Source organism: Eucalyptus grandis, chromosome 3 (genome assembly GCF_016545825.1).
Source record: "Eucalyptus grandis isolate ANBG69807.140 chromosome 3, ASM1654582v1, whole genome shotgun sequence".
Lineage (NCBI taxonomy): Eukaryota > Viridiplantae > Streptophyta > Magnoliopsida > Myrtales > Myrtaceae > Eucalyptus > Eucalyptus grandis.
The window spans coordinates 43535338-43556038 of NC_052614.1; the positions used below are offsets into that span (position 1 = coordinate 43535338).

At 42.2% G+C, this 20701-nt stretch overlaps 3 protein-coding genes across 3 annotated transcripts; 2 read left to right on the plus strand and 1 right to left on the minus strand.

Moving 5' to 3' along the window:
* The first annotated feature begins 819 nt into the window (after window positions 1-819).
* Window positions 820-1907, plus strand: LOC120291865. The gene is made up of 2 exons (XM_039309625.1): window positions 820-880; window positions 1097-1907. The coding sequence occupies exons 1-2, from the start codon at window positions 820-822 to the stop codon at window positions 1543-1545; spliced, it is 510 nt and encodes a 169-aa protein (XP_039165559.1). The 3' UTR covers window positions 1546-1907.
* A 5962-nt stretch (window positions 1908-7869) lies between these two features.
* On the plus strand, window positions 7870-13654 carry LOC104437469 (uncharacterized isomerase BH0283). Its single transcript, XM_039309626.1, has 5 exons — window positions 7870-8058; window positions 8186-8404; window positions 9096-9401; window positions 9609-9728; window positions 13328-13654. The coding sequence occupies exons 1-5, from the start codon at window positions 8029-8031 to the stop codon at window positions 13505-13507; spliced, it is 855 nt and encodes a 284-aa protein (XP_039165560.1). The 5' UTR covers window positions 7870-8028; the 3' UTR covers window positions 13508-13654.
* A 675-nt stretch (window positions 13655-14329) lies between these two features.
* Window positions 14330-14689, minus strand: LOC104439154 (18.1 kDa class I heat shock protein-like). The gene has a single exon (XM_010052264.1). It carries the CDS (start codon window positions 14687-14689, stop codon window positions 14330-14332), a length of 360 nt encoding a protein of 119 aa, XP_010050566.1.
* Between the last annotated feature and the right edge of the window lie 6012 nt (window positions 14690-20701).

Consider the following 20701-nt stretch of genomic DNA (forward strand, 5'->3'; position numbering starts at 1 on the left):
AGTTTTACAAACTATTAAAAAGAATTTAGTAATTTCATAAAAGTATGTAGATTACTTATGTGGGAAAAAAAATGTTTCTGGTCATTTTTTGACTTAAACTTTCTTGGCGCATATTGAGTAATCAATATGGGAAAAAATATTCATATTTTCGGGCACACAATAAATTTCTGCTGCTTGGAAAGTTTTCTTTCCCTTTTTTTAGTAATTAATTCTTTATATGAGATTGGTAACAGCAGCAAGAAGATTGGCTCGCTCACATGAGATTAGGCTGTCTAAGTGTATTGGTGGATTCCAGCCTCCTTGTGCGTCGAATATACACATCGTTCTTCAGTTTTTTGAGTCGTTTATCGATCTGATTGAGATCGAAACAACCGGATAGCTCCTTTACTAGTCAATATCGAGTTAACAACCGGGGATTCGGCGCTGCAAATCTGACTGCGGCGGCGGCGGCGGCGGCGGCGGCGGCGGCGGGGAGGGGGCGGGGCGGAAAGGCCAGGAGGCGGTGACGTGGCAGCAATTACATCGCTCCCGAGGCGCCAATGATTGGGGCGGGGTGGGGCCCGCCGCAATTTCGTCGCTTTCTCCTCGACCCGGTCCGTACGCCATTCCCAGCCCTCCGAGTCCTCGTCTACATAAATAACCTCCCAACCTCTCCATCTCCATCCCCTCCTTTCCACCCTCCCCTCCCATCTCGCAAGCTCCGGAAGTCCCGAACCGCCATGGACGTGGGCTCCAGCTCTCTCTCTCTTCCCGCCTAGAGAGAGAAGAGAGAGAGAGAGAGAGACTGCAAGTGGGCGTGTCCCGTCTCCTTCCTCTGCGATGCCCGTCGCGCCCCCGGACGGCCTCCTCGCGGCGATCGGCGATACGGTTGAAGACGGCGGTACCGGGGAGATGCGGAGATAGATAGGACGCGATCTGGGTTCTCCTGCGCGACGACCGGGTTTCGAGGGTTTCGATCATCTTCAGTTGGTAAGCCGTGAAGATCCTTGCTTCGTCTCGAGCTTTCTTCGAACTAGAGCTTTTCTGTTGGTTGACGGAGCGTGATTTGGTTCCCGATCCTGATCCCGACCGTCTGTTTTCGTTGTCGGTCCGTCAGGGAGGTTTCTTCGAGGCGCGTGTGATCCCCGATGGCTGGCGCGGACTCCCAGCTGCAGCCTCGGAACGGACACGGCGCGATCCCCGCCGGAGCTCGAGCTCGTCGAGTGCGACTGCTGCGGCCTCGCGGAGGAGTGCACGCTGGAGTACATCGGGCGCGTGCGGGAGCGGTTCGGCGGGCGGTGGATCTGCGGCCTCTGCGCGGAGGCCGTGAAGGACGAGGCGGTCCGATCGGAGGGGGGCATCGACGGGGAGGAGGCGCTGGGCCGGCACATGAAGTTCTACGAGCAGTTCCGGTCGTCGAGCCCGCCGGCGAACCCGACGGAGGACTTGATATCGGCGGTGAAGCAGCTCCTGAGGCGGACCCTGGACTCTCCCAGGAAGCCGGGCTCGGCCTGCCGGCCGATGATGGTGCGATCCAAGAGCTGCTTCTCGGCATTGTCTGAATGACGGTTTCGCCGCAGCATTTCCGGGGATCAGAGGTAGAGAAAGTAGAACCGATGACGAATAACACGACTGCAGCGTAGGAGTTAGAAATCTTCTCTAGTTTAGCGCGACGTAGGATCTGTCGAGCTTCTAATCTAGTTCAACGCTTCCCTGATCATCTCAGTGCGTCCCATTTCTCATGGCTAATGTCCGTCTGATTCAAACCCTCGATCATTACCGACACGTTATGCAGAGAAAGGCTGACGGAATCTTCCTCCCTCCAGAGAATGTTATTCAGTTCTTCCCAGCTTTCTTGTGCGTGTCTTTAGAATCCCTTCGAATATATTTTTATGCCTCGCGATCGTTTCGCAGATCTTTCAGATGCAGATATGCAGATACGTACATGCATGTACGCTCGAACGCGTCCTTGTCTGTGGCACAGCTGTGAGAACCGAGCTCTGCTTTTTCAGCAAGCAAATTCTTGAGTTGTTTGCACATGGTTTTCAACTCCGATTAGACCACTTTTGGGCTCGGCAATACGGCCAAAAGATCGAACAGCAAAAATCGTATCCGCCACCAATCATTGCCCCACTTTAGAAAAGGCTCAAAAAGGTCTGCATGCTTTTTTGATAATCAAAGGGTAGCCCACGGGATGCTCTGCTGCGATGGGCGTGCGGAAAGTGGAATGTTGGTGGACACTGTGGAATGGTCAGAGTTCACTGTTGTTCTTGGGAAGCCAGTTCCTTCGTTGTTCTGAAATATCTTTAATTTGTCAGGAAACCAGAGAGAGAAAGAGAGAGAGAGAGAGAGAGTACGGTCAAGAGCTTTTCCAAACACTGATCATGTCCCTGCATGCAAGTGCTCGGATTATAGAAGAATTTGAGCGTCCTGTTAAATGTACTGTAGCTGAATCCAGGTGAGACCCGCGCGGGATTCGTCTTTTTCGCGAACGCCTTCGTCTTCTTCGGGCGAATACGAGAGCTCAGGGAAGGCAACTTATTTCGTGCATTTGATCTCCATGAGAGGAACAAATGAGGAGGAGGAGGAGGAGGAGGACCATGAAATGAAAACGATCTTGCCCTAGTGATGGTGTGGGTCCGGGCGCCGGTACCGGTCGAACCCTCCATTGGAACGAGTTTCTTGTGGCAATGACAATGGTATAAGAAGGACGGAAAAATCATGACTAGCATTGTGGTCTCTCGACTTGAGTGAACCGGAAGCAATGGGACCAACCAACAACCGAGGTTCGCAACTTAACATCATTCACGTCACGAGAAAAATCTCGCACGATGGTGACGAAAGGCCGACTATGGAATCTCATCAAGCGTGATGTGCGATCATTCATTTACAGTTCACTACATCACTCGGCATGTTCAGACCATTCACTAAGAACCCACTAGATTCGTGTGCTTGTCTGTACAGTGGCGGTCTAATTATTTTGTTGGGATTTGATTAGTGATTATTGACCAGGATGTTCAAGCAAAGTCCAAACAAACTGCAAAAATTATGCAATTAAGGCCTGATCAGGCTGATCCAGGTCAAAGATTTTATGATGATTTGGCACATTTTTTTGGCCTACATCACATGCCTTGGACCCTACTAGGGACAGACCTGTGAATTTTTCACGTGATGGGAGGATTGGATATTCTCCTCCACCAGGTCGGACGAGGAGGATACAATATATAGGAAGATAAATTGTTCTAAGTTGTCTCCATCTTTATGCGGCCAATCAAAAGTTAACAAAAAGTAAAAAAGAGAAATATTTAAAAAAAAAAAATTCGTATTCATCTTTTTTTTTCGTTGTTTATGCTGTAATCTCTCTCTCTCTCTCTCTCTCTCTCTCTCTCTCTCTCTCTCTCTCTCTCTCTCTCTCTCCACGCCCAGGCGCCTATTTGTGAACAGTGCATCTGTGGTTGTTCAAATTCTTATTAGTCCATTTCAACAGAATTTCACGCGTTTCCCTAATCAGCTTCGTGCATGTGTTGAGTAGGCATCTTCTAGAGGAGGAGTCGTGAACGTGTGCCTGGACGAGCAAAACCAGAGAGTCATGCTGCGTGGGAAAGCTGTAACTGTAATGACGGGTTCTATTCTTGTTTAAAAATACATCGAGCAAGCAAGATTCGTCTTGTAAGCAAGGCAAAGGGCGAGATGGAATAAGTATTCTGATGGCATGAATTCGAGATTGTCAGTTGTTTAATGCTGCAGACCATAGCCGAGATTCTCAGTATGCTTGGAGCTGTAGCCCTATGTAGCATAATCAAAGAGACGACCGAACTACCATTTATCTCGGTCTTGCTTTTATGTCTTTGAGGGACAGTGCATCAACCACTTTGTCTCGTTTATGTGCTATCTCTGTATTGCTGCTCATACAGATGCCTGGAAGCTACTTCTAATCTCTTTGGTCTTTCCCTCCTTTAACTTAAAAGAGATAATATCCCTTGTTGTTGGTCGAGTTTCTCCGAGAATGTGCACAGGTCAAGACTCGAGTTGAGGAGTCCCATCCCATGTAGAAGAATACGAGATGGTCGTGTTGCTTATGACCCTGGTTCACCATTTGAAGGAGTCGAATCTCATTCCCATTTAGGAACTCGCACGTCGGCTTCTGTAAGTTCTTACCAACTCTCATCCAAGGAAAGATGATCACGTGATCCTACGCGAAGAACCGGTTACTTGTATCAGTTTCCTGTTGACCTTGCATTAGGCCACTCGAATTATGTCAGAGGCTAGGAAAGCTCCTGATCCATCATTTATAACAGTCGCGGCTAGGACAATCATTAAGCGGCGAACCATAGTTGACAGTTTCCAAACAACACCGTTGTTCGGGTGCCGAGAAAGGAACAAGAACACGGGTTACAGGATCGCTCGATGGCTAAACTATATAGCTGGTCCACAACACACGATCCCAAAGTACAATAGCAAGGGTTGATGTCATGGGAAAACATATAGACAAGTAACTAGACAAAAAATTCGTTTGAAAGTAACGCAATATATATTTTCCACCTATTGAAGGACGAATCTAAAGGGATTTTAGAGCACTTTAATTGAGCACAACATGACATTTCTTTTTCATATGATTAGTCTTATTGAAAAAAACAAACACTTTTTCGATAACCTCCTAAACATGTGTAAAAACACAAGTGTCAATAACATCACTACTCGTAGATACCATCAATAGGGTAGTCTATTGCTAAAAGGTCGCATTCTTTTCCATAAGTTCTCAATTCATCAATTTGAGGCATGTCATGAGCGAATTTTTATTTGTTGTGTGCTTCAAACATTTACTATCTTATATGGAAATCTCCAAATTTCCAGCACATTAATGAGAACTAATTTCGGCTAATACAATTACGAGTGAATTGAATAGTTATAACTCAGGTAAAACATTTAATAATGGACGTGGGTAGGAGTGTGCATGGTCCGGGTGGGCGGTTCCCAACCTAAAACCGGAAATGCCCGCTAAGAACCGATTCTGAAAAATTAAAACTGGGAACCGCCCGCTAGTTGCATGGATCCACCCGGAAACCGGACTACTGGTCTCATCCAGTTCCCAAGTGGAACCATAGAACCGGTCCAACCTCCACACCTTCCCCTTTTCATCCTCCCCATATCCACTTATTCTAGCTCTCCCAACATGGTAGCTTTATTCTCCTCAAGTATTAGTGCCACGGCGGCGGCGGTCGCAACCCTCGCGCCCCTTCCGTCCCAACCACCAACAGATCCCTTCCCTTTTGAACCTTTTCTCATAACGGAATTCACCAGCCTTCCATCAGCGCTTTCTGAAGATTTATTGGTCTTGTTCAAACTTGCATAACTTGTTGTAGCATTTTCCACTGAAGTAAAGGTAGCTTCCAACAATTTATAGGACACTAATGAGTGGCAACGAAGAATGAAGAGGAAAGATACACTACCTGGAACTTTCGGTCCTTGTGTATTTTCGGTAGAGTTGGATGGCTCGGAGAAGCATTCAACAGCCAAGATCAAAATGGTTTGAGCAGACACTATGAAAAAGAACCACACAAGAAGCTTCGTTTTCATTTTGTAACCTCTGTGTGCGCACGCATGCGTGTGCGCATGTATGTCTACAGAGTTGAGGTAGAAAAAAGCGAGTGATTCAGTGATTTGTAGGAGAGAAAGAGAGAGCCTGCTTCAAATAGCAGAAGGCTTCAGAGAAAGATGTGTAGTTTCTTTTTGCTAATTAAGAAAGATTGCGTTGTTGGCTCCACGGGATAATATTTCTAATAGAAGTATCAGAGAGAATAAACAACTATGCCAAGGGGAAAAATGAAAAAATGTGTGGAGGATGGCCTGGCGATATGCTATTCGAAGGAATTAAAAGAGAATGCTCCATAACCGGTTTAGTCTAGGTGGGCGGGCGGGCGGATCCGCCCATGGAACCGAGAACTGGGAATCGGACTGGTACCCACCGGTTCCCATAAATGGAATCGGGAACCAGACCGGTTCCCTTAAGAACCACCAATTCCGGGCAATTTTGGTCTGGTTCCGAGCGATCTAAGCGAGTCCTGGTTCTTTTGCACACCCCTAGACGTAGGACCATTATGACATTGCATATTTTATATAAGTAACACTGACACCAATACGTAACATGGAACAACACAACATGATATACCAACACGTCATTTCTCAAAAATAGAGAATTCCAACACGTCGTGACACATTATATATTAAATGTATATTTTTATATAAACACAATAAATTATCATTTTTATGATTATTTTAATCAAATTAATTTAATTCAAATTCACAAATATGATGATGATGATGATGATGATGAATCAAATAATAATAATCAAAGAGCTTAGATTGATATTAAACTAAAATATTAATCCACTATTTATTAATATCATTTATTGTTTTAATTTGACAAATTTAACTCCATTCTAATAATCTATAAAACTTGTATGAAAAAAATAAACAATCCACATTTTAGACTCGTGTGTCAGAATATGTCGTAAGAGAAAAGAAAAAACAAACTTAGAGAGTAAAGTTGGAAAATAAGAGAAGACAGGTTTTTTCTTATTTCCCCCTTTATTATTTTTATTATTTTTTACATATTTATATTTCGATCCATCTTTTATTAAAAAAATTTAAAAATTGACCCGGTGCATGTTAGAATTCTAAACTTACATGTCAAAATTCCGAAATCAAGTATTAGAGAGTATCATAAGAGTTGATCAAATATTGAAATTACGTGTCAGAGTTTCAAACTCACACATCAGAATTTTGAATTCAAGTATTGAAAAATGCTAGGAAAGTTAATTAGGTATCGTATTTTTCGACACATATTAACTAAATGTAGAACAGTGTCGGACATGTGTCGTGTCCAACAAAACACAAAGACTTCTTGAAAGCGTCAGTGCTTTCGTAGCCTTTGGTAGATGCGCTGGTTACTTTTGACTTGTCAGGAAATAAACAGAACTCTTAGGGTGCGTTTGTTTGCGTTTGTTTAAAAATTGTTCCGAGGAACGAAATAGAAAAAAGTGTTTCGTTCACTCGGGAACAATTTCTGAACAAAAAACGCGTTTAGTAAACTTGTTCTAAAACAAAAAATAAATAAAAACACGTTTGGTAAATTTGTATAATTTTTTTATTTCTTTTATTTTTCTATTTTTTTTTTTTTTTTCCTTTTTTTCTTTTTCTTTTTCCTTTTTCTTTTTTCTTCTTTTGGCCGGTCGCCGGCCTCGGCCATGGCCGGCGACCGGCCGACGAGGGCCGGCGGCCTTGCCCGAGCACGGCGAGGCTCGCCGGCCCCGGCGAGGCCGAGCTCGCCCGGCGGCCGGGCGAGGCTCGGCCTCGCCGGGCCACCGCCCGCGACGCCGACCTAGCGGTGGCTCGGCGAGGCCGAGCCTCGCCCGGCCGGGCGAGCTCGGCCTTGCCGGATCTGGGCGAGATCGAGCTCGCCCAGCCGGCGAGCCCGGCCCGACGCGCCGACATCTCGCCGGGCGGGCGAGCTCGATCTCGCCCGGCCAAGGCGAGGCCGACCCTCGCCTAGCTACGGCGAGCCTCGCCGTGCACAGGCGAGGCCGCCGGCCCCTCGTCGGCCGGTCGCCGGCCATGGCCGAGGCCGGCGACCGGCGAAAGAAAAAGAAAGAAAATAAGAAGAAAAGAAGAAAATTTCAAAAGTGTTTACGATTTGTGTTTTCAGAAACAAGAAACACAAAATTTGTGTTTCTTGTTTCTGTTTCTTTTTGTTCGCAGGAACAAAAGAACAAAAAAATAAAAAAGTGTTTAAAAACAAAAAAAAAAAAAGAAATACAAACAAACGCAGCCTTAGATGACGCATAGAATGAAGTATGAAAGACAGGGAGGGCCGGAAAAGTAGACTAAAATATGTTCCGTGCGGATCGAGGGCAGACCTGCCCCGAACGATTTACGAGGAACTGGAGTATCGCGTTCTTCTCCAATAGACATCGCCTGATTTCATTGCTTCTTCTCCATTAGCCATCTCTCTCTCTCTCTCTCTCTCTCTCACCCTCTCCGTCGCTCTCTATGGAAAAGAAACTCGTGCAGTACTTGGTGGTATCAATACAGCCTCTTTCTCTTCCGTTTCATTCCCCTACCAGAGATGGAGATCTCTTGCGAAAACTTCCTTGAACTCTTCTGCATCGACCATGACATGGGCTTGTGCGAGGTGTTGTTTTTGTAGGTGGACGCATTCACCGACACGGCCTTCAAGGGGAACCCGGCGGCGGTGTGTATCTTGGAAGAAGAGAGGGACGAAGAGTGGCTGCAGGCGGTAGCCAGGGAGTTCAACTTCTCGGAGACCTGTTACCTGACCGGTGCCTCGAGCTCAGAACTCGCCGGCTCGGGCAAAGGGGGACCGAGCCCGAGGTTTCGGCTCAGGTGGTTCACTCCAGTTGAGGAGGTGAGTGAGTTTCGGAATTCCATCTTCCCAGCGTTGCTTGCTTTAATTCGGCAAGTGCAGGATATACAGTGTGTGGCTAATAAATGACTGAAAGCTCCTTCGTCCTCTTTCCACGCGAACTGCTAAACTTTGCTTTCGTGCTTTTTGGTAACTTTCTTTCTTTATCATAGCCAACAAAAATAGCAATTTTTCTGTCATTGACAGGGTTAACGTCCTGGTTTTGTTATGATTCTTTTAATTTGTGATAATTCGCATTTTCTGAGTTTGGCTGCATATAATCAACCATGGATGGCTTGATGAAGAATTCGTCAAAAATTCGATGTCTATTTGTCCTTCGCCGTCTGTTTCATCTCATTACTTTGGACTACTAGTTAATTTGCTAATTGTGCTTGTATTAGATGAAATTATATGCATTACCTGTGTGGGACTACGAATCATGTTGACGTTGTTCGATTGAACTCCAAGTCCGACACCGAGTCTCTGATGTACTTGAGAGATGCCTGCTTCGTCGTCATAATAATCCATCTCCACCAGACTAATCTATGTGATTGCTCTGATGCCTGCTTTTCGATAGTGGCAGTAAACATTGATGTTGATGATTAATCAATTTGATGAAGTGTGTCACATTTAAGTATGGAAGAAATGCTACGGGAAACTGGTTGTCATATTAATCACAAACTTTTCCTTTCAGGTTGACCTCTGCGGTCATGCGACGCTAGCTGCTGCGCACATTCTCTTCACATCTGGGATGGTAGATTCTAACACCATTGAGTTTGTGACGTTATCCGGAATTCTGACTGCTAAAAGGGTTCCCGAAACGAAGTCATCCGACATTTTGAAGGTTCAAGATGGTGATGTGCCCGGGATATGGATCGAATTGGATTTTCCTGTAGTCCCGATTGCTGAAGATGATGCCGAGCGGATTTCATGTGTCACCAAAGTTCTCAATGGCACTTCCATTGTTGAAATCAAGAAGGCGGAAAAGGACGATCATTTCGTAATTCCTCAACTGCAACCTGATCATTTTCTTTTCCCCATAAATAGTGTTTCGACTACATTGAACCCCTTGCTTCCCCTATGAGGCAATCGTTTTCATTCTGTTGATTCCAGAATTTGTACAGCAGCAGCTGGCGATGAGCTGATTTTCATTAGGAAGAGAGTATTTAATTCCTTCATTTCTACTTTCTTCTGATTATTTTTGCAGATTGTTTTCCCATCAGGGAAAGAAGTTGAAGAATTTCAGCCTAAGTTTGATGAGATACAGAGATGTCCTGGGAGTGGTATCATCATCACAGGATCGGCTCAGCCAGACTCAGGGGATAAATGAGGTATCAAAGTTTGATTTTCATAATTGTTCAGTTAGTTGGTCATACGTCGAAAGCTGAGCCTTTTTGAATGATCCCAAAACTTGGGATAAATGAGGTATCAAAGTTCATACCTTGGAAAGTTTCTTGAAGTATTAATCATAATTGGTTCATCAATTGTTGGATTAGTTGGTCATATTACAAACGTTTAAGCTCTCAAGAGACTATATGATCTAAAGTCGCTTAGACTTTGGAATTATAAATTCTACGTTCTATCAACCAATTTTATGCTCTTACCACAAAAAATCCCAAATGAATGAATGATCTTTTTCCATAAGTAAAGCTTCTTCGTATAGAAAGATCTTGTCTTCAATCAAATCAATCTTGATGTGGAATCCAAACCGGATCACTAGCCGTTGTATGATTGGGCTTGAGTTACGATTCATCGAATCTGGATGTAAAGTCTGAGTCTTGAGACTTTACGATATGAGTCTTGAGACTTTACAACCTGGGTCTTTAGACTTTAAGTGTACCGTTTGACTTCAGACATAGAGTCTATCTTTCTGGTTTCACTTCAAAGATAGAGTCGTCTTCTGGTTCATCATTCACGTTCAATCTGGAATTAGTCAGATTTGACCCAGGACTTCTAAGGTAGAACAGACTTTGATACTAAAGTCTGGCGGTCTTCAGACTTTGAGTCTTGAGTCTGGCAGTCTTGAGACTTTGAGTCTCGAGTCTGCGTCTTCGACTTTGATAATATCCTCTACATGTTCTATTATCTGCATGGTCTATTACTCAACCATCAAACATGTTAGTAGCCTTTGATTTATTTTGTCATCTTCAAAACATCATAAGGGATTTCCCTAACAATCTCCCCCTTTTTGATGATGACAAAACAATCTCTGAATATGCAGATTTATAAACATGCTTTTAAAAATATTAATTTAAATCAAAGGATATCAGAAGATAGCAAATAGATTGAGCATGACAATATATAGAAAAATAATCGCAGCTCAATATTATGCAATAAATAATATCAACCAATTAGCACATATGCATATTCATATCTTCTCCCCTTTTTGTCATAATCAAAAAGTGATAATGGATTCACGTAGAGAATGATAACAAATATCTTGCATGAATCACAAGTTTCAAAAATCAGCTTTTATCGAATATTAAAGATATGCAATATAGCTCACTTCGATTATATCAGCAAATATCCAGTAAAAATCATGGATGCATCATAAAATTCACGTACCATTTTTGTCATAATAAAATGATAATATCAATATGAGATTTGTTAATGACAAAAGGTAATAAGAGATGCACTAACCGGATTTTGTAGAATAAATTCTGACACAATTACCTTTCCTTCCATTCATAATAAGATCACGATCAATCAAAAAGATTTTTCCATAATTGATCAAAGCTCCCCCTCAATTTGTTGCCTTTTTGAGATGATCACGATTCTTTTCCTTTTCTTTTGGATTTGATTTCTCCCCCGGATTTCCTCATCGAATTCCGAGTCCATTTCGAATGAGACTCGATTTCCCGAGTCTCTGTCAGTGAGTCGGACTCATTACCCGAATGTGCCATTAAGCATAGATTTCTTTGCTCATCATCTTCTTTCATGATTCTTTTCTGGCCATTATGCTTGTATTGACTTCTTCCACTGAATTTCCTTTCTTTTCTACTCAGCTTTTTGAATTTCTCGACCATAAAGGCAAATTCTTCATCGTCCATGTCATTTTCTGAGTCCGTTTCATCAAAAACAGCATTAGATATTAAAGCAATGGACTTCTTACCTTCGGGATCTTCATCGTTAAGTTGCTCCACTTCATAGGATTGAAGAGTGCCGATCAATTCATCAACGGTGAGTGGCATAATCCTTTGAGTCTCCCGGTTGAGGTCTTGACATGGTTCCAATCTTTTGAGAGACCTCGCAAGAGTTTGTTGACCTTCATTGGGGCAGAAATTTGCTGACCTTGATATGCTAAACCATTTACAATTTCTGTAAAACGGCTAAACATATCTCCAATCGATTCTCCTTGCTTCATCTTGAAGGATTCATATTTGCCGAGCAAGAAGTTTACTTTTGTCTCTTTTACACGATCGGTCCTTCATATGTAACATGAAGTCTATCCCAAATTTCTTTTGCTGTTTCACATGAAGAGATTCTGTTATATTCAGCAAGAGACAAAGCGCAATATAAAGAATAAATAGCTTTTGCATCAAGCGCTTCTCTTTTGAACAACTCCGTCCGAGACATAGGAGCGGGGGCTTTGGTGTTTTTGTCTTTGCCATTCTTATTTGATGTAGACGCAGCAATGGGGTTGATTCCTCTTTCCACAACATCCCATTGTAAGAGATCTCTGGATCTTAGGAATGCTTTCATTTTGATCTTCCATACGTCGTATTCCTTTCCATCAAAATATGGTGGCCTTGTGTTGCTTTGCCCTTCCATAAGTCCTAGTGCCAACATACTAGCCATAAAGAATCTTTAGCTCAAAAGTAAAAACACTTTTATAAACCGAAGCACTTGGCTCAAATACCAATTGAGAGTGCTAGTATGAACAAAATAAAGGAGTTAGGGAAGAGAATAAGAACACGAGATTTATAGTGGTTCGGCTTAATCCAAGCCTACGTCCACTCTCCCACGATAACAGCCTTCTTGGCTGGATTCCACTATGCAATCAACAAGAGATTACAACTCCGAGTGCAAACACTTAGTAGTAGATCACACTATCTCACTAAGTCACTCTCTTGGTATTTCTCTCACGATTACAAACGTTTAAGCTCTCAAGAGACAAGTATATGATCTAAAGTCGCTTAGACTTTGGAATTATAAATTCTACGCTCCGTCTCTTACTTGCTCATCGGTCCATGATCTCCTTAAATACTCCTCCACTTCCAAACTACCGTTGGACAGCATCCGGAGAATCGTCTTCCAATATACCCATTGGACAGCTCGTATCTTAGAAGATTTGGTAGCCGTTGAGTGACAAAGGTAAAATCCCAAATTGATTCCGATCGCCCATACAAACGAAATCTTGGTTTCCATAAGTAAAGTTTCTTCGTATAGAAAGATCTTGTCTTCAATCAAATCAATTTTGATGTGGAATCCAAACCAGATCACTAGCCGTTGTATGATTGGGCTTGAGTTACGATTCATCGAATCTGGATGTAAAGTCCGAGTCTTGAGACTTTACGATATGAGTCTTGAGACTTTACAACCCGGGTCTTTAGACTTTAAGGCTGTACCCGATTCGACTTCAAAGATAGAGTCTATCTTGGTTAGAAACCGCAGAGTAAATGTCTTCGGTTCATCATTCACGTTCAATCTGGAATTAGTCGGATTTGACAGACTTAGGTAGAACAGAGACTTTGATACTAAAGTCGGCGGTCTTCCCAGAACTTTGAGTCTTGAGTCCGGTCTTGAGACTTTGAGTCTCGAGTCTGGCGGTCTTCGGACTTTGAGTCTCGAGTCGCGCGTCTTCGGACTTTGATAATATCCTCTACATGTTCTATTATCTGCATGGTCTATTACTCAACCATCAAACATGTTAGTAGCCTTTGATTTATTTTGTCATCTTCAAAACATCATAAGGGATTTCCCTAACACAGTGCACATTGTGCTTTGGCACCTTATTGGAGTGAAAAGCTGGGGAAAAAAGATCTCGTTGCCTTGCAGGCATCGCCCAGAGGTGGAGTAGTGAAGGTGCACTTGGACGAGCAGAACCAGAGAGTGTCATTGCGCGGGAAAGCTGTAACTGTAATGAGGGGCTCTCTTCTTGTTTGAATTTCTAGCGCTTCTTCTTGTTTCTGAACTTAAAGCATGTGAAAATCACTACGTGAGAAGGAATTAAAATAAATGAGCTTATGTTGTGGGTTCGATGGTACCGATTGGAATAATGTGAAATACATGAGATAGCATCCTTTCCTGTGTGACAGGTTCTCAATTTGCTTGCAGTGGAGAGTGAACTGAATAAGTGTTGAATGGATCCATTGTTACGTTCCCAAAGGACTCTGTCTGCAGAACTCTGTCTGCAGAAGAAGTGCATATTTGATTGACATAAGTGTTTATCAGCACGTCTGGGAAAATAAACAAGTGACTAAAAGCCTCCATCGGACTAAAACATCAGCGACGCACAGTTTCTGTTCCCATAGAAACTAACTTCCTACAAATTCGTTGTTTGAGTTGTAGGATGGCTGTGTCATTTCCTATACTTGATGTGGAGTCAGGTAGTGAATTGCAGCTACACTAACATGTACATGTAAGTTTGCACATGAAAGTTTCTGCTCTCATCAACAACTGGTCTATGAGATTTGTAATGTTTTTCAGTACAGACACTACAGTTGAATTAGTAGAGCGAGTCTTTCTTATTATGGCAAGTCTAGATGTGAGTCTACTGAAAATCTTGCAATCAAACAAAACACGAAGAGCTGACAGCAAATGAGGCTTTAAAAGCTCTAAAGGACCTCTATGGCCTGAAAAAAAGAGGAAGAAGAAGAAGGTGAGGGAAAATAAAGTAGTCTACGCCACACAAGTCCAACCTTATTAAGGTGATCACGAGGCCACAAAATGCGAGTTTTAAGCAGGGCAATAGAAACTTCGAATAAATCAACTGGAGATCGTGACAGACATCCTGCTGCTACGCTTTCTGGTCCGGAGTTGGAACCATCGTTGCTTGGGCGCTGTGACAGTGAGCGCATCTCCGCTCATGGCAGCAGTGGAGTCGCTCGCCCTAACATTCTTAGGAAGGGCCATCTGGATCTTTTTGTTTGCCACTTCGCTCCTGTCGCATGAGATACAAAGTGACTCGCCATCAATGATCTCAACCTTCAATTCGTCCTTCCTCAGTTGTGGAAGCTGTAGGCGAATGACATAGTCGGTCGCAGTCTTTTGGCTCTCGACCAACTCATCAGGAGAGAATGGATCGCTGTAAAAGAAAGCGCCCGCTTCATGGTCATGCCATTCCATTCTTATGATACGAATTAATTTCTTTAAGAGCCGAATCCGAAGTGGGTACTCCATCGGAATGGGATTCACAGTTCTTCAATATGGAGTCAGCAGCTTTGCTACAGCTGCAGTCTAAGGCCCCTGCACTCTTTAAGGCAAGTTGGCAACCTTATAGTTGAGTATCTGATTCCCACTAAATTAATGAAGATTAGAACAAAGGACCGTAAAGATTTTAGAGGACCATGGCCACCTGTTCTGAAATTTTAAGGTGTCAAATCAAGGTGAGTGTTTATATATTTAAGGACTAGGAAAGATTTGAAGTCGGGATCTCCTGCTCTCATTTGTAAAGATTGTTTGGCACCATTATCTACCCTTTTAATAGTTACATAGTCAGAGACAAACATGGTTTAATATTTATGTATACTACTAAGGACTAGGCCAACTTATGATCAAGTCATCTACGCATGATCTAGCATCGGAGGAAAGCTTGCCTCAATTTCTCATTCTAAGAGATGAACGCATAGATCAATTTAGCTATTAAAATAGGCCCCCCCATTTCCACCCCTTATTGGCTCCCAACACTTCCTATAATTGACTACATTAATCCTTGCAAGTGCCACTCTTGATTTAATATTATTGCTTATCTTTTTCACCATTTACTATTGGTTCCTGACGCTCACTATCATATTAAATTAACTACATTATCCCTTTATTTCTTTAATTTTTTTCAATTTTATTAAAAGAAAAACTCATCCACATCACTTTCAAACTTTTTTTCACCCTAGCCAATTTAGCCGATTCATCCACACCCGCTACATTTCAACATTTCCTTCATGTTTCTCCTCTTCAAAACTTATTCTCCATTATTAACATGAGTAGGCTCTAATCATATATTGAAGTACATAAATGTTAATTTTATCTAGAAATTTTTTACTTCATTTCCATAGATTATCCTCACAATCTGAATTTTTCGACTTCAAATATTGGCACAAATTTACTCAAAGATTGAATATCGCTGATGATATATGTATTATACACAATTAACTTAAAGATTTTCCTCTTACTCATGCTTAAATTGCTTTTTGTATAATTGTTTCTTGATTTAAAAAAGAAACCTAATTTAAAAAGGAAATATAAAAATCATTAACAAAATTATTATTTTTTTGCCATAAATATAATAATTAGGTAGCTATCTAGCAAATAAATATTTTTTAAAAAGAGGTGCACCAATTTTGTTCCAAATCAATAAAGAAAAGGAAAAAATTAAAAAGAAGAAATAAAGGCAAGCACCATTTTAAATCAAAAGTGGGCCCCACGCTTAATATTAATAAATATTATTTGAGAGGGGTATGGGTAGTTTGTAGGGGTGAGCATCGGTCTAAAGTCAATCTTGAACCAACCCTGGATCAGCCCAACCCTACCGGTCCCGGTCTGGTTTCCAGGGAGATCAATCGGTCCTTGGTCCAGGATTCTGGACCAATACTATGCGGGTTGGTCCTCGATCTTGAGAGTTTATGGTCAATCCAACCCGGACCAATCATAATTATATATATATATATATATATATATATATATATATATATTATTTATAAATATTTATAAATATTTTTATATAGAAAACCTTAAAATAAACGGCGTCAACAATATTAAATAGCTTCTTAGTGAGGAATTCAAGTAATTTTACACTATTTTTTAATAACTTAGATCTTTTAATGTCTTTTACGGCATCAACATCCATAATTTATAAATGACGAAAATGTTTTTGTGAGGAGTCCTCACAACATTCAAAAGGGCATAAATAGCTCCTCACGGCATCCTCCTTTAATACCCGTTATCTTCTATCTTATTTGTCCTCTTAGTTTTCAATTTGCTAAAATCAAAAAAAAAAAAAATTTCTCAACTCACCACTCGACACTCACATCACTTGCTTTGAGTCACTCGTGCCACTCGCCGCTTGATGCTTGCCTAGCTTGTTGCTCCTTGCTCGATGCTCGAAGCTCACCCACGCCCGATCCTCGGGCACGCACACATCCTTCTCATTTGGTCGATTTTATAATGCGATATCCCGGACAAGTATCGCCGACCCTTTAGTTTATTAGCGCATGGAGCGATTAAAATCCCAGACAATAAAACGATGGGATAGAAAAGCGGGCCATATTTTTCATATTGAAATTTATAACCAAACTTTTATACAAAACAAAAATCACTTCAAAACTATTCACATCAAAATGGAGATCTCAAAAGAAGATAGGATCTCAATCCATCCATGCCATCCTCAAGGCCCATCTCGGTATTATCTTCTTCTTTCAAAATCCTTCCCTTCAAGTTTGACCTCAAGATCTCCTTCCCGGACTTCTCCTCCTCGGCTCCTTATCGGGTCTGAAATGTTTTTCCCCAAATCGGATGAGACTACGTCTCGGCGAGTTCTACCCCACTAAGCCCGATTAGTAAACTACTATACTAAAGGCTGCCTAAACACGCACGGGTGAGGGGACTTACCTTGGCCTCGGATCCCACTGCAAGTCGTACAATTCATAATAGGCACCCAAGCAATCATATCACGGATCGAAGCATCGATCAAACCGACCTAGTCGATTACATGACAACGAGACCACCCATGGTCATTTCCATTCAATCAATCAATTCATAACCTCATATCAAAGCAATGTTCAATCGACCTAGTCGATTATATGTCGCCACGACCCATGCTTGGTCGGCACATTCAATACTATTTATAAGTCCGACCATAGTCCAGGACTGCTCACTCTAAACTGATATATCGCCCGTAGATATAGTATACTCCCGATTCTCACACTCAATTAATCATGCATTCTTAGATTTGATCTCGGCATATAGCACGGCCTACTCTCAGTTCGGCGGTCTTCTGGCATTGCCAGGCATCGCCTCCCCCCATGGAGCGCGGCTTCGTCATTACGTCGACGGCATTCCCGAAGGAGCATCGTCTCCCCCCTCGGAGCACGGCTTCGTCTCACCCCATTGAGCACGGCAACGTCTCTTTATCAGACGGCTTTCCCGAATGAGCATAGGGGTCGAGAATCAACTGCGGCCGGCTTCCCGTTGTCCGGGGGTATCCCAAATAGGGATAACGTCAGCTCAATGGCCGGGACGATTTCTCATAACCATCACACGATCACTCAAATATGGCCCAGGGCACCGTGCATTGCACTCAAATGCTTTAAATTAAAAATGGTGAGCCTGGCCTTTTTCTTCGTATTAAAAATTCACCTGAAATTACTCGTGCATGGGTACACGGTCAACTTGATCCAGAAAAATTGATATTCATCCTTTTTGAAATCCCACTATTTCATATAGTACTAAAAACTATTTTTGGTGTCAAAACCCGACACCTGGGATTTTCTGAATAAATATCAAAATCCACAAATTTTGGAATTAAATACCAAGAATCCAATCAACACTCAATTTGCATAATTTAACACTCAATTGCAGAATTTAACCACGCCATTTACTAATCCATAATTCGGTCTCTATCAATTCCAATCAATTTAGAGTAAACCTCTAAAATATCACAATTTATTTAATTCCGTACAACGTGAGCTCAAATAAATAAACGGACGTCGCACGACGATCAGGCACGAGATTTCGGTCGTCGGCCATCAAAATCTTAATTTCCGAAAAATAATTAATTTCGAAAATTAAATAATTAATATTAAAAATTCAATTTAGCTCAAAATAAAGCCCAATTAAATAAACGACTTGCCACGGTCATCGGCACAATATTCCGGTTCCAGACCATCTCAGTTGAATTTTCGGAAAATAAATAATTATTTAATTTAATTTCGAAAATTAATATTTAAATGCCAAAAATCCCACTTAGGCCCGAATCGCCAAATTGAAGCCCGATTCGGGATCGGAAAATTCCCTGAGATGCTTCCAACAATTAGTAGACCACGTCTACTTGCTAATTGCGCAATCAATTTATCTAAATCGCATCACAATTGACTAATAATTGCTAATTTATTCTAATCTAACAACCTAAACATAATTAATTAAAACTAAACCAACCTTAAGCATAATTAGCCAACTAATCCAGGATTAGTGAGATTACTCACCAAATCGCGCCCAAATCGGATCAATCCGACGGCGGCGACGCGAGGAACACTTCTTCCCAAAGCGGGCCTCGGGTTCGGGGCCGGGAAACGGCCCAAAATGGCCCACGAACAGCTGGATACCCACTCCGTGGGTTTGCTGGTTCGGCCGCAAAACAGCAAGAAAGAGAGAGGGTTGGGGGCGGCAAGAGGTCGGGAGAGCGGGTGGTGGCTTGGCGAGGCCGAGCGGTGGCCCACGGTGGCCGGAGGTGGCCGGATCGTGGCCGAACAGAGCTGGACAGAGGATGGGCAGCAGCTGGATCGCGCGGGGGAGCACGCTTGGGCGCGAGGGATGGCCGGCGGAACGCGCGGCGTTGTGCAGGCGGCGTCGCGGGCGGTTCGGCTCCGGTGCGGCGACGGGACGGGCGACGGTGGTCCTCGGCGAGCTGCTGCTCTTCTTTGTTGGTTTTGGTCTGGTTCGCACAAAGAAGAATGAAGAAGAAGAAGAAGGTCACGTGGGGGAGAAGAGAGAGGAGAGAGAAGAAGAGATAAGGTTGAATGGTCAAAGGGAGAGAGAAAGAGAGAGTTGGCGTGGGGAGGGGGCTGTCCGCACGGAAGAAAAGAGGGATGGAGAGAGAAAAGAGAAAGATAAAAGAAGAGAGAGAGAGAAAAGAAATAAAATAATATAACACCACATGGTCTTATTTTTTTCTTTTCTTTTCTTTTCTCTTTTCCTTTCTAATTTCTTTTGGTCTTCGATTTTTCCTCCGATAATTTCTTTCTTGAAATTTGATTTCGAATCATAAATTGACGAATGAGATAGGATCCTATTTATCCAATTAAAATTAAAAACCCGATGTCCTGACAAGCAGTCTCAGTGTCTTGTCACTCACCTCTCTTAGCTGACCTTGCTTCTCACAAAACCCATTGGATTGGTTCAGCCCTCGATTGCCTTTTTAGGGAGTACAAAAAATGAAATAAAAAATTACCGGTTGATCCTAAGTTGGCCCCTAGAACCGGACCAAACTCATAAGGTCAGTCCGGTCCTCGGTTGCCTTTTTAGAGAGTACAAAAAATGAAATAAATAAATTTTCAATTAGTCCCCGGTTGACCTTGGAACCGGACCCAACCCATTGGTTCGGTCCGGTCCTCGATCCCAAAAATTGAGGACCATCACTGTGCAGATTGGTCCCAGGATTAGAGGGTGGACCGGCTCAACCCGGACCATACTCACCCTTAGTAGTTTGTCTCCAATAGAATTGAAACAAATGAAAAAAAAAAAAAGACAAGAAATAATCTTAAATGTAAAGAAGAGCCTGCAAATGTTAGTGTAGTCAATTCAAAATGAGATGTGAAGAGCTAATAAAGGGATGAAAATAGCGCAACCCTTAAATTATTAAATTATTGTATTGAAAAACCTATTTAGCTATTGAATTGTTCTGACGTCCAATCCATCAAACTTTTCGAGAAGTAAAGACGCACATTAAAGTTTGCCAGAATTGTGCTTATTTGACACGACCCCAGACAGAAATTTCCTATCACCCCTGAAGAGTGTTTGATACTTCAATAATATTTTGAAATTTTACTATCACCTTCAATAGTGTTTGATATTTCAATAATATTTTTAAAATATTTACAATAATTTATTTTCAAATAAATCCTTCATTATTTTACAACGTTAACGGCTCTATTTTGCATTTCTTTAAAAATCTTTCATTTCATTTTTTTCTTTAAAAAATCTTTCATTTCATTTTCCTAGCTGGGTTATACACAACGTTGTTTCTGTTCCTTCTAATATTCAGTGCAGAATATAAAAAGGTCTATTGTATCTTGGGAGGATAGCCGTTAGAAGCCTATCGCACCGAGTTTCGCACTCCGAGGGGCAGAATTATCCTTAAGGACAGTGCTTATGCTTGCACGCCTCAAACAAATTTATTTATTCTCATCATCATCAGTTTTTTTCTTA

Excerpts from the sequence above, each read along its gene's own strand:
- LOC120291865 (XM_039309625.1), top strand. The coding sequence starts at position 820 with ATGCCCGTCGCGCCCCCGGACGGCCTCCTCGCGGCGATCGGCGATACG. Across the intron at positions 881-1,096 it reads CGATACGGTTGAAGACGGCG|GGAGGTTTCTTCGAGGCGCG; the intron begins GTACCGGGGAGA and ends TCGGTCCGTCAG.
- LOC104437469 (XM_039309626.1), top strand. The coding sequence starts at position 8,029 with ATGGAAAAGAAACTCGTGCAGTACTTGGTG. Across the intron at positions 8,059-8,185 it reads AACTCGTGCAGTACTTGGTG|GTGGACGCATTCACCGACAC; the intron begins GTATCAATACAG and ends TTGTTTTTGTAG. Across the intron at positions 8,405-9,095 it reads GGTTCACTCCAGTTGAGGAG|GTTGACCTCTGCGGTCATGC; the intron begins GTGAGTGAGTTT and ends TTTTCCTTTCAG.
- LOC104439154 (XM_010052264.1), bottom strand. The coding sequence starts at position 14,689 with ATGGAATGGCATGACCATGAAGCGGGCGCTTTCTTTTACAGCGATCCA.